The 18,369-nt window shown below is 42.3% G+C and overlaps 1 protein-coding gene across 1 annotated transcript in view; it reads left to right on the forward strand.

Annotated features, from left to right (window-relative positions):
- Window positions 1-18,369, forward strand: part of LOC131125512 (collagen alpha-1(XXV) chain) — a 99,611-nt gene that overhangs the window by 33,791 nt on the left and 47,451 nt on the right. Inside the window, exons 3-4 of the mRNA XM_058067133.1 lie at window positions 12,317-12,361; window positions 14,659-14,666. Coding sequence (XP_057923116.1) covers window positions 12,317-12,361; window positions 14,659-14,666 — 53 coding nt within the window. The remainder of the gene's footprint in view (window positions 1-12,316; window positions 12,362-14,658; window positions 14,667-18,369) is intronic.

Raw genomic sequence — 18,369 nt, forward strand, 5'->3', positions numbered from 1 at the left:
TTAAAGGTGCAATCTTTGTATGCACATGGATCTCCGTTACAAGCTATTAAACATAAATGCATCCATTTTTAAATGCGTACAGTCCGCCTGCAGCCGCAATAATCTCCAGGTCGGGCTTCCAAACAGTATTTATAGTTACATCCCAGAAACTTTTGGATAAGCCCATCCATATTAAAAAACTTGAAGTCACCTGTTTTTAATGACGGCCATCTGTAAAAGTTTAAAATGGCGGCCGGCATAGCACGCACATTATCCCACTGCCTTGCCGCAGAAGGCCTCCTTCACGGGGGAAAGATTGATAAAGTGGATCTAGTGGAAAAGGCGGTCTTCCAGGCGAAGGTGTCGTGCGCTCCCAGTGAGGACAGTCATTCAAATGGCACGTGGATTTGACAGCGGCACTCGTGCTCCAACCATATAGCGTCACAAGATTTCATAGACGAGGCATGTCAGGGATGGCCGGGTGCAGAGCATCCTCAAATGCAGCCATCGTTGAAGCTCTCTTTCAGAGTCTGCTAACACGTCGCCTTTCATCTGCTGCCCACAATTGGCCGTCATTGACAAGTTCTCATGGAGCCGTAATGTGAACAACATGCTGCCACTCCACAATCACTGACCCATTTGCAGGAATAAAACTCCTTCCAAGTGTTCAATGCCAGGATTGAATTACTTGAGTGTAATGGAGGCGATTTGTTCAAGTACAACTCTGTCCAAGCGGTGTCGCAATAGATTTGTCCTTTCATGCTTTTTTGTGCTTTGTGCTGAACATTTGGCCAACAAAACTGCAAAAGATCCAAGGCTCACAAACCTAAACTAATAAACAGGGTGGAGTAAAGGTACATGTGTACTGCATTGTGTTGGATTTTTATGTTTCTTTTTAAAAATAATTAACGCTGCAGGCTGCACAAGTGGTTAGCATGCAGGCCTCACAGCTAGGAGACCTGAGTTCAATTCCACCCTCGGCCATCTCTGTGTGGAGTTTGTGGCGTTTGTTCTCCCCGTACATGCCAGGTTAATTAGCGACTCCAAATTGTCCATAGGTATGAATGTGAGTGTGAATGGTTGTTTGTCTATATGTGCCCTGTGATTGGCTGGTGACCAGTCAAGGGTGTACCCCGCCTCTCGCCTGAAGACAGCTGGGATAGGCTCCAGCAACCCCGCAACCCTTGTGAGCATAAGCGGTAGAAAATGAATTAATGAATTAACGCTGTTTACACAAAAGCAAAGTCATTCATTCATTCATCCATCCATTTTCTATACCGCTTATCCTCACTGGGCTGGCGGGGGTATGCTGGAGCCTATCCCAGCTGACTTCAGACGAGTAGTGCTGTAGTGCTAAATTTACTGTCATATTTTAACAGCATCATGCTACGTTTATGACTATTTATTAATGAGAAATGATCAAACTTACAGCTCGCTCATCTGTAGCTGACTGACGAATAGTTGGTAGAGCTTTGTTTTAAGACGTGTAGTGAAGCCTGAATTTCATAAGAGAGTGTTTGCGGACCTCTTCTCAAAACATTCTTCCAACGTTACTGGGATTTTTTCCATACAGCACAGTGGAGGGGGGTGCCATCCTGATCTGGTGTTCTTTTACAGTGGCTCTTGAGGTTGTGCAGGGGTGTCAAACGGCAGCTGGATATGTGGAGATTTTGCAGGGGGCATCCCTCATGACTGAAGGTCCTCATCTGTGTGGTAATGACTGGCTTTGTCAACAAAACAACGCTGCAGTTCACAATGCCCGACTTCTTGCACTTGCATTTTGAAGCTCCACTTAGAACCTCCTCAAGAACCAACAGTGCAAGATTTATCAACTGGTCTTAAAATGTTGACCTGGAGTGTACTACTGTTAGAACCTTTGAGCATAAGATGTTAATACCAAAAGTTTGTTTCTTCCCTTTCATACATCCATTGTTAAGAAGGCTGGCGTGCAGTTCCTCGGCTACGGAGGTTAAGCACACGTCACTATTTGAAATCTTGCGTGTCTTCTTTTGATTTATATGGACTGGGGGGACTGATTCGCCGCTCTAATCTCGCTCATTACAAGGCAACGTAAGTGGAGATGATTATCCGGCTTAATTGGAAACGTCTGCAGATGTCTCACTTGGACGACGATGACATATGTGCCCCAAAAATGGATGTAATTTACTTTTAATGCAGACTGTTAGAGCATCGTTGAGATCTCTTTGTTAGCTACCGTCCTTTGTTAGCTTTGCTGTGTCATTCCCTTAATAATCCTCAGGGATCAAACCCCTAATGTGAACAAGGTGCACTGACAAAGAGTCATGCCACTGTCGGTTTCGATATGGTCCGGTTGTCCACCTGAAACTACACGCTCAGGATTACAAATCATCCCAAGAGGACGACCCCTCCAGCCTTTTTTACCCCCTTTGGCCTTTTTGACCTGGTCAGTTTGAGGAGGAAACATGATGTGGCGAGGTCAATGCTGCAAAAACACACTTTGTTGTCTTTTCTTACCAGTCGGAAAAATCTTCTTTTGGGCTTTTTGGCGCTTGCGTTAATCACCGACACACTTATTGTTCACTGCTATCACTCAAGAAGTTTTTTTTTAAAGGAAATATAAAGTTTGAGAAACCTTTGTGTTGCTATTTCTGGCACGGACTTGCAATTCTGTGTGTTTTTTTTTTTTTTTTACTGTCTTTTTGATCACAAGCCTGTCCAAAGTGCATCATATAATGTACTCCTGAGTGACGACGTGGGCTTCAAGAGGCAGTAGTGAACTTCCCCCCCGGAGCTGGTTAAGGGTTTTCCCAGATTGGGAAAAATAAACTGTGTGAGTTGGCAAGCCTACACTGATGACACTCTTGTTTTCATTTCCACTGCAGACCATGAAAGAAGTCCTTATTGTGATTTTTACGGTTATTGGGCTATCGGGGGGGGGGGGGTCTGCAGTATCTGACAAAAGTGAGTGCAGCCCAAGTATTTTTATGTCTTCTGAATGAACAACACTATAGAAATGAAATGGTTTTAGACTAGTCAGTGTACAGCTTCCATAGCAGTATTTATGTACAGATTATTTACTATCAACACAGCCATTATAGTCTAAATAGCCTGCAAAACAAAACAAGTGAGTATCAAGATAACTGTGTCTAGCATCGTGGTCTAGACTGTGCTGTTGTCACTGTGTGTCTTTGTGGGAATTACTCCGATATTGTGAAGCAGAGACTGGACTGCATGGAAGGTTTTCAACATAAGAAGCCCAAACACACCTCCAAGAACCTTGATGAGGAAGCTGAAGGTGATGGAGTGGTCAAACCTGAAGGCAATTGAGCACCTCTGGGGAATCCTCAAGCCGAAAAAAGAAAGTCAGAGAAGTGCAAGATGTTGAAAATCCATCAGCTCGGCTAGTGATGTCATCATGGAGGAGTGGAAGAGGATTCCGGTAACAAACTGTGCAGCTCTGAATTCCATGGCAAAGAGGCAAGAGGTTCATACTAAATATTCACAATTTGGACACAATTTAACTGTAATGCCTAAACCACAACCAGTCGTATGGGGTCATATAGCTGGTGTATGGGCAAGAAACACTCAGAAGGCGAGTCAAGTCAAACAATTTTTTCAGGTTGCAAGACAAATTTCCGCACTTTGTCCATGTTTGTGCGTTGTCTAGACAGTCTAAATACTGGACAAGTTTTTTTAATTAGCCTCATTAAGGAAAAGAACCCCTGATATACAGGGTCAGGCAAAATGATCTGACACATTTATAGGTTAAATAAAAGGCAAATAAAGTAAGTAAAGTAAAAAAAAAATAAAGTCTTTCATTATGTTTTAAAAATTAAATCAGTTCTGACGTTGCAAGGTCAGCCGGTTGATTTTTGTTTCAATGCAGATCCAGTAGCTCTGAAGTTGGTAACCTATAACAAGATCGTGTTTTCGAGCTGGTACGGGATCATGTCTACCAAGACTGAAGTGCAAATGGAACGCTCGTTGTGTTGCAGTTACAGATTTGTTTGTTTTGATAAACGTTTCCACAATGAATTTTCTTTACTTTATTTACTTTACTTTATTTGCCTTTTATTTAACCTACAAATGTGTCAGATCATTTACTTGACCCTGTATTACGTATATTAAGTATGCTTATTGGCCATTTATGCTCATACATTCAAAAATAAATATAATGACACATGGCGACTCAGAACCGAAATGACGTAGGTTTTGCGCATGTGTGTTACGAATACGGCTCTAAGGTCATTGGTACGCACAACGTACAGATCATGCGCAGTTCTTAAAACCTTCTTACAAAGCCGGAATGGAACAAAATGTCAGTACTTTTATTGCAAGTTTGAAGGACGTTGGTCTTACTTCTTACGTGCTTTGGTTGTATGAATGAATCGGCAGCAGTACGTCCAAACCGCCTCAGATTGCATTGATTGAGGTACGCATGTTCGACTTGGAGGTTGCATGTTGGATACGCTACAACTATGCTCTCCACAAACAAAAAAAGAAAAACGCAAACTCTTTGGGGAGCGGCCAAAATGTGTGACTGTTGGCCAAGACATAAGATAATCAATTTTTAGTACTAAGATATCCTAAAAATTAAATCAAGGCCCTTTTCTAAGATTCTTTTGCTCATTTTTTATAAGAAAAAATGAGTTTGCTGCATGACTCGAGCCGTCCATGTTTCTTTCCACTGAAATTCTCCTTCATCCTACACGATCCCGTGCTGTTGACAAGACGGCGTATCCATGACATAAGGGCCCGTGCTCGTCACGCTCGCGTGCGCAAACTGCTTGGCAAAGTAATCCCACATGGGTCAAGTAAACAGCGGCCTCGGACCACCGGCTCTGGCTGATATTTTGCAGGTTTGGTCCCAGTGACGCCCTTACGGTGCTGCGGGGATGAGAAAACAGATGAGAGCGAGATTGAAGCCACCCAGCGTGTGGAAATTGTCGGTTTCGAGTAGAACGCTGTATACTTTAGATAAGACAATTTCTAGAATACATATGTGTATTGTTGATAATGGATTCCATTTGAGGGCCCCCAAACAACTGTCCTTTAGCAGTTCTGGGGGCCCCTGCGGTCCCACTTTTTATGACTTTTGGGTCTCTTAAACTTCCCCCGGCCGCAGCAGACACACGGGCACATATCCTCGCCGCCGAGGTCGGCCAGCAGTCACAGCGTCCTGAGGCCACAGGTGTTCGACATCCAATAGCCACTCAAGTCTTAAACACATATAAAGTATTTGATGCGAACTATAGAACAAGAGTGGGTCGCTTGGTGCAATTGCTGTTGCCGTCTTGTCCTGATTTTAGCAAGCTGGTGTAGGAAGGATGGCATTAACATGTGCACGCAAGTCTACATGATACTGTCGCCCGTGGGTATGCTAGGTGCAGTATTCAGCACACATACCCTTCGCTGAGCTTCAAAAGCACTCCCGGGAGGCTTGGCGGGCTTGTGTGTCCACATAGTCTTTGATATTCATGCTAGACATTTTGAAAGCTGCAATGCTGAGGATGTTCTTGCCTGTGCCTCAGTGTGTGTTTATTAACGAAGTAGCAGGGTGCTGATCAATGGTGTCTTGCTTTGCCTGGCTTAATGAACAGTAATGACAGATTAATGCTACAAATCACGTTAAGTTAATAACACAGGCCTCTCAATCTATTATTTCATCAAACACGTGCTACACCAGGATAATTCAATGACCTTGTATTTTTCATTCATTCATTCATTTTCTACTGCTTTTTCCTCATGAGGGTCGCAGGGGTGTTGGAGCCTATCCCAGCTGTCTTTCTTTCTCTTGCACTAATGTTTAAAAACATCTGTGTGGATCTTTGACTTCAAAAAATAGTTATTGGAAGTTTTTTTAAGGTTTTTTTTCACAGTACATCTCAAAAACAGCCCTGTGATTGGCTGGCGACCAGTCCAGAGTGTGTCTGCTGGGATAGGCTCCAGCATACCCCCACGACCCTTGTGAGGGATATGTGGCATCGAAAAAGGATGGATGGATCCTCAAAAACAGCAGAGCACTACATTAATTCATTCATTCATTTTCTACCGCTTTTTTCCTCACGAGGGTCGCGGGGGTGCTGGAGCCTATCCCAGCTGTCTTCAGGCATGAGGCGGGGTACACCCTGGACTGGTCACCAGCCAATCACAGGGCACATATAGACAAACAACCATTCACACTCACATTCATACCTATGGACAATTTGGAGTGGCCGATTAACCTAGCATGTTTTTGGAATGTGGGAGGAAACCGGAGTACCCGGAGAAAACCCACGTATGTACGGGGAGAACATGCAAACTCCACACAGAGATGGCCGAGGGTGGAATTGAACCCTGGTCTCCTAGCTGTGAGGTCTGCGCACTAACCACCCTGTATTTTTAAAAAGCTAAAATAAGCACTAAGAGCCCAGGAATTGGTTAAGCGTGATTTTGTGATAAACTAAATCGACAGTGTTTGGCCATCATTTACATATCAAAACGTCAACAAAAGGAACAGATAAATACTAGGTACTAAATACTAGGTACTCTGTTTGTTGTTTATGTTGGTTAAAATGTTATGCAATGTTAATTGGGTGGTTACATTGAGTCCACAAAATGTGTTCATTATTCCATTTTTTTGGCCTTTTCTTGGCCTTTCCCCCGATCAAACATCCTTACAAATTGTCACGCTTCTAACAAGTAACAATACTACACTTCTGCTCCCAACAAAACCACACTGAGGCCCGGACAGATTCCCTGGACAAACACCGGCATCATTTCATGAAGCCTTTCTCTCGAAAGTGATCCAACAGATCTTTGCCAAAAATAGCAAACTTGGGGTATGAGCGTAAAAACCCTCAGGAGCATCAATCAGGTTGGAAGAGCGCTGGAAAGGCTTTGTTTGCTTCACAAAAAAAGAGTATTAATGGTGGCATCATGGAGAAGGTCCTTTTGTTCAAAAAAGGTCTAGTGCAATTATATGATGGCTGTGTCAGCATTTTTAGAGCCCAAAGTGCGCTTTTGGACTGCTTTTGGTCTTTCTGGTGTGCAACTTTTTCCCAAACTTGACTCTTTTTCCTGCTGCTCCACTATAAAGCAACAGTGTCCTCAGTGTGGATGCATGGTGAAGAGCCATATGACGACTTTATTAGTTTCCTTTTCAGACTCGGATAGTGAATTTCACACTGAGGTTGAACAGAAGAAATAGTTATCCCTCAGTCATGACTTTAAGGTCATAGTGGGAGGTCCAAAAATGATTTAAAATCTACTCTTTGCTAACCTTTTATGACGCTTTGGTTGACTTGCTCATTTCCGAAATATCTAACCAAACACAATCTAAGAATTTCCGGAGGAGACGGACTTAAACATGTCTCCTTAAATCCCAAAACACTGTGGGATGCCCAAATCCAAGTTGCCAAAACTTGAATGTCCAGGTCAAACAGAACCAAAAGTTGCATCGTGAGCCTTTTCCCGTGGATTCTTGTGGAAACGTCTGGCAAGGTGGATAACAGTTTTGATCCAAGATCATGATTGCGGCGCATGACAACGAATAAATCTTGACATAAAAAAACAGAAGGCAATAAATTGTGACTTTCTAACCTTAAGTCGCTGCTAATAATGTTACCTTTCTTCAACTGTGATGCTGGTTGTTGCCAGGCAACGTGATCTAGAAAGAACAGGAAATACTCTAATACTCACACAACGCCAATAGTTGGCACTGGGGTCTTCCATTGTTGTTCTGGTTGCCATTGGTGTGACATAACATGTCATCCATTTTTCGCTTGTAAATGGCAAAAGCAACATGTTTTTGTCGTGGAACTAACCCTTAAAGATCTACTATTAAACAAAAGTAACTTTTTTAGTGAAGTTCTATCAGTAATACCGCAATTTCTACTGTATTTTTTTCTCACTGTTTAAATCCTGCAGCTTGTACAACTGTTTCATGGCTAATACTACAGTTCCCATGATGCTTAGACTGCAGTTTCAAGATGTAGTTAAGTGGATGATAATATTGTGTTTTGATCTGAAGCTTCTTAAGTAAGTTGTAATCTGCTTGGACCGCCAACCGTTAAAATTTGTTTAATATGGGACTTTTTGAGTAGTACTCCAGACTTGTGAGTTTTTTGGGGGGGGTGACGGAATATGAAATTCCAAATTAACCATTGGAAAAAAAAATCAGAGACAAAGCTCTGGACTGTGTCTCAACCGTCTTTGGAGTGCAGGATCACAGGTCAACCTGCAAGCGTGTTTGTTGACAAAAATGGAAAATTCCCACTTGAACTTTGTGGAAAAACCTTGCTACGAGAATGCTGATTTTTCCAAGGAAGAAGAAGAAAGGATAAGAAGGGATTAAATTCAGTAGAGAAAGGAAAAGGCAAATTAAGGAACTCTGAAATGATAGGCAGAATGAAAGGCAGAGTGGTCAAAGAAACAAAGAAGAAGCAGGAAAAAAACAAAGTATGATAGAAAGAAAGAAATGTGAAAAGACAGGATGGGAAGGCATTGAATCAGAAAGGAGGGGAAGGAAAAGGAAAATTTAGGAATCTAGAAATGAACATGAAAAGGAGATCAGCCAAGGGGGATGAATAAAAGAAAAAGCATTTGACAGAAGACTAGCAGGGAAGGCAGTAAGAAAGTAGGAAGTAAAAGATGTATGAAACGGGAAGAAGAAAGGATAGAATTAAGGATGGAGGGGAATGAAAAGGTAAATAAAGGAACCTGGAAGTTAAAGTGACTTCTTTTTTCTGCTGAAAAAAGAAGGAAGAAAATACAAGAAGGAATGGGAAGAAGAAAGGAAAACAAGGAATTAAGGAAAGGGGGGATGAAGAGAGAAATGAAGGCACCCGGAAACAAAAGTGATCATAGTCAAAGAAGAGAAGAAAAGGAAAGAAGAAGGCTCAGAATGGAATAAAGCAACGTAGGGGGGGAAATAGACCGTATTGATAATGCTGCGTTTGAACGCGCTGGGAATGATCAAACACACAAGCTGCTATGATCTACTGTTCTAATGCTGCGAGGCGTTTAAGGATCCTGCTGTTTTTTTCCAGTGTCACGACCACAACAGTAGGAAGTCTCTCTGAGATTTGTTGTCCTCTGGCAAAGACATACTTGAGAGACATAACAGGCACAGCCAGTAATGAGCCCATTGATTGGCCGATTATTTCAATCGGAGCTGGACCGTCAGCTCTGTCAAAGATGTTACTCTTGGATGAGAGAACTATTCAACATTTATTCCAATGAAAAGACGACAAATATGTTTGAGTTGGCAACACTTGCCAGTGACAATGAGCTTCTGATTGTTTTATCTTGGAATACACTCGTACAGAGTGGTTATAAATAATCTTGGATTATGTCGAGCCAAGAGGATGTGGACAAAAGTGTTGGGACACCTTCAGGAACTAAGAGGTGATGATTACGGTGTGTGTATGGGACGTTTTTAAATGTGAATTTGACGAGCATAATCAAGCCCTTATTTAGATATCATAGTAAGAGTGGCTGCCTCTACTTTGGAATACCCTATGGCAGGGGTGTCCAAAGTGCAGCCCGGGGGCCATTGGTAGCCCGTCGCCATATAATGTAATTCAACAACAAAACTAATAAAAACAGCAGCAATGGGGCTCAAAAAGTAGAGCAGGTCATCCAGAAACACTACAGCTCACCCCTGTGTGTCCAATCCCAGGACATGGCACTCACCCATCTTGCCTCCACTGCTGTATGGATGCTGATGAATGTTTAGTGGTGGTCAGAGAAGCCGGTGGCAGAAATTGGCAGCCATATTTCCATCAGTCTACCCCCGGGCAGCTATGCTTACAGATGTAGATTACCATCAACAGCGTGTGACTGAGGAGTGAATGAATAATGGGTTCACTTCACTGTACCTTTAAAAGCGGTAATATAAATATTATTATTATTGCAATGTTTGAAAATCTTGCTGTTTTTTCTTTAAAAAATATAACTTCTTAGTGTTTCCAGTTGTGTTGCTTTACAAAAATCTGGAAGTGCTGGAAAATGTTGAAATATCGATACTTACTTATCGATACTTAATAACACTAGGTCTGTCTTTAAAATGCATCCATAATGTGGTGGGGTAGCCTTTTAACAAAATAAAAAAAATTCTATATAGAAAATAGAAATCGTTCACTCGCATCCTTTGGTTTTTCAGCTTGTGGTTCTAGGTGGAAAAACTTTGGACACCCCTGCTATAAGGGTCATGGTATATGCTGTTATTGGGAATTCGCTGCAAAATGTTTTGTCGGTCCCAGAATCTGAACTGAATATTTATTTACGTCGCTCCACTTCACTTCACAGAATTTGTTTATCTTTTGGATGTTTTTCTGATTTACCATTTTCCCGAGCAGCCTGCTGGAGAAATAAGACAATTACACGCTTTGCTGACTTTTATACGCTGTGTGGCTTGTATTTGTAGGAGATGGTTTTCACTCCTGGAGCATTTCTACCAAAATGACCTCCAGCACGAAAATGCTGTTTGTTTGTTTTTGTGTGTGTGTGTGTGTGTGTTTTAATTCAAAGTCATTTTCAGATTGTGTCACTTTCCAAATTGAAATTTGAGCATTTGTGCTCAGAAGAATGACACAAGAACCCGAGGGTGCACTTTACGGCACACGCAATGCTAATGGACCTGTCAGCTTGGTATAGCAGAATGGAAGTCCATGCAAGAGAAGAAAAAAAGAAACGTGCAGCACATAAAATATCCAATTACAGCAAACAGCAGAGGGATGCAGCCGTCACACAAGGTGAAGACACGCTAATGGCTCTGCATCAGCGTGTTAATGCATGCATGGCTATTCCATTCTCCTACGCTTATCCGAATCTGGGTTGCGGGGTCAGAAGTCTCAAGAGTGAAGCCCAGACTTCCCGGTCCCCAGCCACTTTCTCCGGGTCCTAAGGGAGGACACCAAGGCGTTCCCAGCTGTGAGACATAATCCCTCCAGCGTGTCCTCGGTCTGCCCTGGAGCCTTCTGCCGGCTTTGCATACCCGGAACACCTCACCAGGGAGGCGTCCGGGAGACATCCAGACGAGATCCGCCCATCAACCTCACACCTTCAACCTTCCCTCGCTCATGAACGAGACCCTGACATACTTGAACTTTGTCTATATGTGCCTTGCGTTTGACTGGCAACCAGCCCAGGGTATCCACCGCCTCTCACCCAAAGACAACTGGGATAGGCTCCAGCATACCTGCAACCTGAGTAAGGTATTTTTCTCTTAAATTTCCCGCCACATAAAAAAGTGCTATTGAAGCACATTTTCCAGCAGTGACTTTCTTCACTTTCTTCTGGAAAACAGCATCAATCGGGTTGACTGGACTTAATCTGGGCCTCGCTCGTTTCTCCTCCAGCATTTTATCACATCAGCAACAGAGAGTCAGGCTGATCTATGTCCCTCTGAGACGTCTTACTGACCGGGACGCAAAAAGCAAGCTTATGTTGCTTCTCCATCTTTACAACAACACTCGCTTTGATCCCAGCCTTTTTGGCTTCCAGCTCTGCTCCTTTTGGCCGTCTTTCTGGACAATGTGAAATGCTGCCAACAAGAGGGGTCCTCGGCGGTTTAACCACGAGCGGACACCACTTCGGTGGCGTTCTCATCAAATACTGCTTTGTTATGAAGTGTTTTTAAAGACCGGTCTTTGAAGAGACACCTGACACCTCTGGTACGACGCCATGATGAGCAAACGTCAGCCAGACAAAATCAACTGTATTCTCTACAGATATAGCCACCATTTTATTCACACCACTTCTGACTAGGGACTGAAAGACGAGTCTGCCACAAAGTGTACCGGCGTTGGCCTCCAGCAGAACAAAAAAAAATTCAGTGTATCACTTCCAAATGAAAGAATAATCTGACCAGGACCAATGGAAACAGCTTTAGAGATGTCATGTGACAATCAGGCACCCAGAAGTAGATCCGTGGCTTGTGGGCAAGATATGACAGCATTCCTACATTCCAGAAGCAAGCATGGAACACGTGCAAGACATCGATTTCATGATGGATCCATGAAATCCAAGAATGGCTTTGCAAAAATGCCAGTCAAAGATTGTCTATATGACAGTAGCGCTCTGCTGTTTTTAAGGACATACTGCAAGTATGACTCGTGTATAGGAGTGCTTTACTGCATTTTGGGACCTACTGCAAAGATCCTCTATTTGACAGGAGTGTGCTACGGTTTCCAAGGACCTGCTGCAATGACGTGTCTAGTTAACTAGTGGCGTTGGGGTTTCCCATGGAAACTGAAATGGCTGCCAATCTTCGATTTTGAAGATGCTATACTTCTTATTCCTTCTGAGACTTGGAAAAAAGTACAAAATCTAATCAGTCATTAAAACGTGTGCTTTTTCCGCTCTTTTGCAGGACCTCCAGGGAAGAGAGGAAGGCGTGGCCGCAATGGAGACCCTGGTATGTGAAGTGTGTGTGTGTGTGTGTGTGCATGCGTGGCCACTGTTGGCTTCTTCCGATGTCATCTTATTAAAAGAATGATTCAGGAGGACATCAGCGCTGTATTTACAATAATGTCAAAGTTGACTGTATATCTTCGGAGGCCGGTGAGGTTTATGTGATGTGTAATTAGTGGTTGGACTGCTCCGTTTCGGTCGCCATAGGAACGCTCACTTTTCACCCTTTAAAAACCCAACAGACTTAGACTAGCATTCGTAGTCGGTCCCTTTGACACTCGCTCGTTAGGCACACTGAGGTGCGACCTGATGATGATGGTGGTTCAAAAGCTGAAGTTTCAGTGCAACTTTGGAGGCGTACTGTTCCCGAAATTTTCGGAACGGATTATGAATAATGTGTCGAATGAACTAGCTCAATTTTTAGGTACCTTGGTGCATTTTTTGGGTAACAAGAGGTGTTATAATGCAGTTACAGAAGCAGGACTCCCAGTGCCAACCAGACAACAGCTTGCCAGCCTTTGTTTACGGACTCTCCGTAAACATCCTGCATGCCAGCGTCTTTTCAATGGCGACGTTGTGCAACATTTCATTTCCTTTCATTCGCTTGCTGCATTTGGCAAACAATGGCAACCATTCATGTCTGGAGAGCTTTATTAATAAGGCTTACTTGAAGCACTATTTCTGTTTTTTTCTTTTAACCTCTTTGTGTTAAATGACAAAAAAAAAACACGATATTATAGCTCCTTCACTTAATTCACTGTTCCATTGACTTTTATTGCTGAATTCTGCCCAGCAGCAATGACGTGACAGAAACAAGTGCAATTCTGTCATCCTATAGAAAGTTACTCAGTGTAAATATATTGCATTGTTCCACTGCTGCATACTTGCACTGTGGTAATGCGACATGACAACAACATATTAACAGTGATGTTTTGTGGGTAACATGACAGTTTTTAAGTATCTAGGAAGTGGAAAGTACTAGTTTCCTCCAATATTCTCGATGTCTGAGTCAAATTGGCTGTTTTGAGCAGTTTAATGTGACTTACAAGAGCTGTTTGTTCATAGCTTTCCGCCCAAAGTGATCCTTCGTCACATTGCAGTAATTACCAGCACACACATTTCAAATATGTGGAATAAACTTGACACACAGGCTACTCTGTCCTTTCGTTTAATAGACATTTGTATGCCATTATTGCAAATGTGAAAAAAGCACACAGTGTGGTGCAGGTTTATTAAAAAGCTAAGTGGTGCACTGAAACCCAATGATCCATAGAACAAAGTACAGCTCGCACTCTTTTCTTGGCTGTGAACAAGAACATTTCAAGGACGTGGGAATTTTAAAATCTTTTTTAAAAAGCAAGTGGCCTTCAAGCCCGATAACTTGCAGCGATTTGCAAGGCTCAGAGGCATTGCGCACTCGTTTGAGGTGCGCTAATTAAGGGGAAAAAGACGTGTGTCACCTCACAAAAAAACACAGGGGACGGAGTGTGTGTGTCTGGGAAGGGGTGCTTTTTAACTACCGCACAGTCCTCTTGTAGTTATAAAAGTGGAGACGGCTACAAATGTCTTTGCCAGTCCGGGTGGCCACTGAAACCAAGATTTTTCGATCTCCATTATGCTCCTAATGTGTCGACTAAGCAGAGTCAGTGAACGCACAGTGAATGTTTTTAGCTTAAATCAGACGTTTTTAGGGGGGGCCCGGTGTTAAGACGGGGGGGGCATAAGGTTTCTTGTCTGAAGATATTTTCATCTCCGAAAGGGGGACGCTGCAAAAAATAGTTTGGGAACCAAATGATGGTCACTATTAGTTGATATATCAAAATATAAACAAATCTTTTAATAACCCATTGTCAGTGAATGCACCTCAAATTCTTGTCTACGCTATTCACTTGCTACGCCGCCGCGATGTTTGAGCAACTGTCAAGCTTAAATTGGAGAGGAAGGACATAGAGTGGAGACCTTAACCTGCCATCCACCCTACACAGCTGTAGATACCTGCTGGAGAAGAGTGAGTGATACAGAAATAGTGCTCAGTCTTTTTAAAATATCAGATATACGGGAAGTTTAAGTTGATAAACTTAATTTGGGTCACCATCTGTGACCAGTTGAGAACCATTGAGGTGGAGAATCTTTGACTAGTGTTTTTGCTGTAAATTCCTAAAAACAGCAGTGTTCCTGTCAAAGTGAGGCCATTCGGGTTCTTCATTTCTAAAAACATGTTGCACAGAACAATTTAGTCCAATATGCTTGGTCTGTATTAACACTGTTTAATGAATTTTGTCTCCTTTGTGTCTTTTGCAGGACCTCCTGTAAGTATCATTCCTCCCTTCTACTTCAACGACACAAGAAGGTAAAAAAAAATTAAAGGCATGCTTGAATAAGTTTGGTGTGGAAGATCTTAGAAGACCTCCATCCTAGAATGAGTGCAGGCCACCTTAAATGAGCTAAAGCGGCAACAAAAAAAGGTTTTATTCTAACAAATTTGGTGCCAGAATGCAGCTATTATCTCACCTCATCATACATACTTCACGGTTAGGGAACAGATGGAAAACTTTACTTGAAGATGAAGACAAATCCATAAATGTAATATAATATAATATAATATAAATGCTGCAGAGCTTATGATAGTGCAGCATAGCTTGAAGGGGAGAACTGTGTGTGTGTGTGTGTGTGTGTGTGAGAGAGAGAGTACTTTGCATTATTTATGCTTCAGAGGCGAGTGTGATTGAATGGCTATCATTGACGTGTGCTGACTTAGCTGTAAAAGTCGTAAGTTAATCCTCAGACGCTCGCTGCCGGGGTCCTGGGAAGTAAGTAAGCCCAGGTGGTCTCGCCTCTCAGACCCTCTCGGCTGTTGGAGAAGTGGTAGGGTGGGGGATTTGGGGGGGTTCTGTATCTGACAAATAAAATCAGACGATGAGCTCACTCACAAACTGGCCTCGGGCCAACTTAATGGTCTTAGTCCATGACGGCTTTTCCAGTTTTACTGGTGGATTTCCGTGTGTTTGTGCGCTTTGGGCTGTGGCGTCTGCTGCTAACTTACTAACATGGGACACCTGCACACATCAATGGCCTCCAATGGAACAACTGTATCACATATTATTATAAAGGAGTGTGTGTTATACAACACTGTGTACACAGTTATTGGGAAACTATAAGTGTGCACATTATTTAGTGTGCATAATTACTGGGCGACAATTAATGCAGTTATTGGGCAATAATTAGTGAGCGTCGTAATTTGGCAACTATTATACACAGTCATTGGGCAACTAGTAGTGTGCACACTTATGATTAAGTTTAAGAATAAGACATGCCTTTATTCGTCCCTCAGTGGGGAAATTTGCTTAAGCTATTGAGCAACAAGTGTTGGGCAATTATTGGCATGCACTATTATTAGTCAACTGTTAGATAAAAAGATCCATTTGTGTGCACAATTACCAGGCAACTCTTGGCCTGAATCCCAATTCTACCCCTTGGCCCTTCCTCTTCCTCTTCGTCTTAAGCCTTCGCCTAACCATTAAAACCTAGGGTCAAGGGGAAGAGGCCACTAGGAAATGGGACACCACTTGATCCTCATTACATCATCATCCTTCTCTGCTGTCTGGCTTTGACAGAAGCAGATGAGAATTCAATTGTTCATAATAAATGTTTCCTTCCATAGTAAGGTGCATATTGTGATATGTGTTGAAATACAACAAACAATAACAAACAAACAATAAATAACAGCACTGTAACATCATTTATAAAGACAGAAAACAATTCACCTATTAAGTCATTGTAAATGCAATAATAGTAATAGTAGTACAGTAATAGTGAGTGGAAACCAAATATCGTCATGGTTAAAAATAATGATGGGAAAAGGTTAGATTCCAAAAGTTAAATAAATCAATTGCTTGCATGGGTTCCTCCCACATTCATGGTTAAAAACATGCTAGGTTATTTGGTGACTCCAAATTGTCCATAGGTATGAATGTGAGTGTGAATGGTTGTTTGTCTATATGTGCCATGTGATTGGCTGGTGACCAGTCCAGGGTGTACCACGCCTCTCGCCCGAAAACAGCTGGGATAGGCACCAGCGTGAGGATAAGCGGTAGAAAATGAATGAATGAATGAATAAACCTAGGGGTAAAGGAGTTTGAATTGGGATCCAGCCTTATGCCAGTATGCATGTTTATTGGGCAAAGTATAGTTTGCACAGTTGCTGGGCAACTATTCATGTCCACAGTTATTGGACAACTATTTGTGTGCACAATTATTGGATAATTATTAGTATTTGCCAGTATTTGATCAATTCCAAAAGTGCAGACCTTTTGGCCCATTTTGCTTGAGGAAAAAAAGCCGCGTAATAATTCTGCAGCTTTTAGGCCACGCTCTCCTATTTATTCAAAGGTCTCCGCCCGTCAAATGTGGAATGACTCCCGTGTTTGCATATGAAAGACGACAAATCTCATTAGAAAGTTCCAACACACACATTACAGTGTAGCTATTTCATAGGGGCTAATTGTTACACACTGTGGATATGAGAACCAGATGCCTTTCCTTCCAAGTGTCTTTTTCAGTGTGGTTTCCTTATCCCCGCCTAACCTCCACGTCCGCCGAGCAGCACCAGCCGCTTGTGGTTGTACGCCTGTGCCTATTCTGCTGTGATTGCTTGCATGCGTGTCCTACAATTGTTAAAAAAATGTCTTCCTGTGCACCAGTAACAGATGGAGGTGTATAAATTGCCTTTGTTTCTTTTTTTTAACTGCATAAGCTTGTAGTAGTCCAAGATGGAGCAGTTTCTCCACTAATGATGCCCACAGCAGCTTTTTATATGCAAAGTTGTTCCACCAACCGCCACTTTTACACTTTGCTACATCCAGATGGGTTGTTGTTGTTTTTTTTTTGTTGTTGCTAAAATCATCCCAAGGTTGTAAATTTGCACTAGTAGTTTGACACTCTGGGAAATTTGTGCATGGACTTTGCTTGCCAAGAGGTAGAGGAGAAGGTGGAGATGAGGCTGAAAAGACTCCATGGGAGATAACCAGTAGCTGCATGAAGATTGGAAACAGGCGCTGCCATTGTGTGGAAAAGTCTGATCTTGGAGTGAATGTGAAACATTTTGGGAAGTTGTAAAAGTCATGTATAACAAATATACAAGTAGTGGCAGGACTATTCAACTGGCAGACCACGAGTGCAGTTCAAAACATGGGTGCATTTTTGTGGAAGATTCTGAAAAACAGCAGAGCCCTTTTATCTGGAGATGATATTGGCTTGACATTGGCTTTCTTACCAACATCCGCTATACCAATACTGTCTAAGACTTCATTTCCGATACGATAAAGGCAGCAGCTCTTCCCTCAAAATAATGTCTGTTCACATCTGGATGTAATATATTGTTGAGGCAAAATAATAATAATATTGTATATAATAATAATATAATATAATATAATTATAATATAATAATAATATTGAGGATAATTGACTTCTTCTTCTTCTTTCAGCTTTTTAATTATTACTGCATCACCACAGCGGACTAATGTTCCATAAACTAGTACCGTATAGTACCGGTGCCTTTTCAGACTATTAACAGTGCCCTCTAGTGGCTGGAGGAATCACGATTAAGATGAGTAAGGTGACGTCCACATGTTTGGAGACCGCGAGTTGCTTCCTCCCTCCGCTTTCCAACCACAAGGTGCTTCCCATGTCCTCTCCTGCCTTCAGTCACGTCTCCATCAACTCCTAACATTAACCATGTGCTTTTATGATTGCAAATATGACAGGGAAGGGCACCTTTAGCATCAGGGAGTAATTACCTTCAGCTAGAATATGTTATATCCCTCACCGTGGTGTTGACATGTCATGAAGCATAATTCCATACGAGTTTTGACATACAGTATATCTCCTGCTGCTGTCAGTAGTTATTACCTATGTTGCCCCCAAAGAGTTCTGAGATGTTTAGTTGATCAAAACCTGAAGAAGAACTCCTGGCCTGCAGGGCCCTCCCCTTCTCCGGGTGCTCATTTGCTGTCA

This window comes from Doryrhamphus excisus, chromosome 3, assembly GCF_030265055.1.
Source record: "Doryrhamphus excisus isolate RoL2022-K1 chromosome 3, RoL_Dexc_1.0, whole genome shotgun sequence".
NCBI lineage: Eukaryota > Metazoa > Chordata > Actinopteri > Syngnathiformes > Syngnathidae > Doryrhamphus > Doryrhamphus excisus.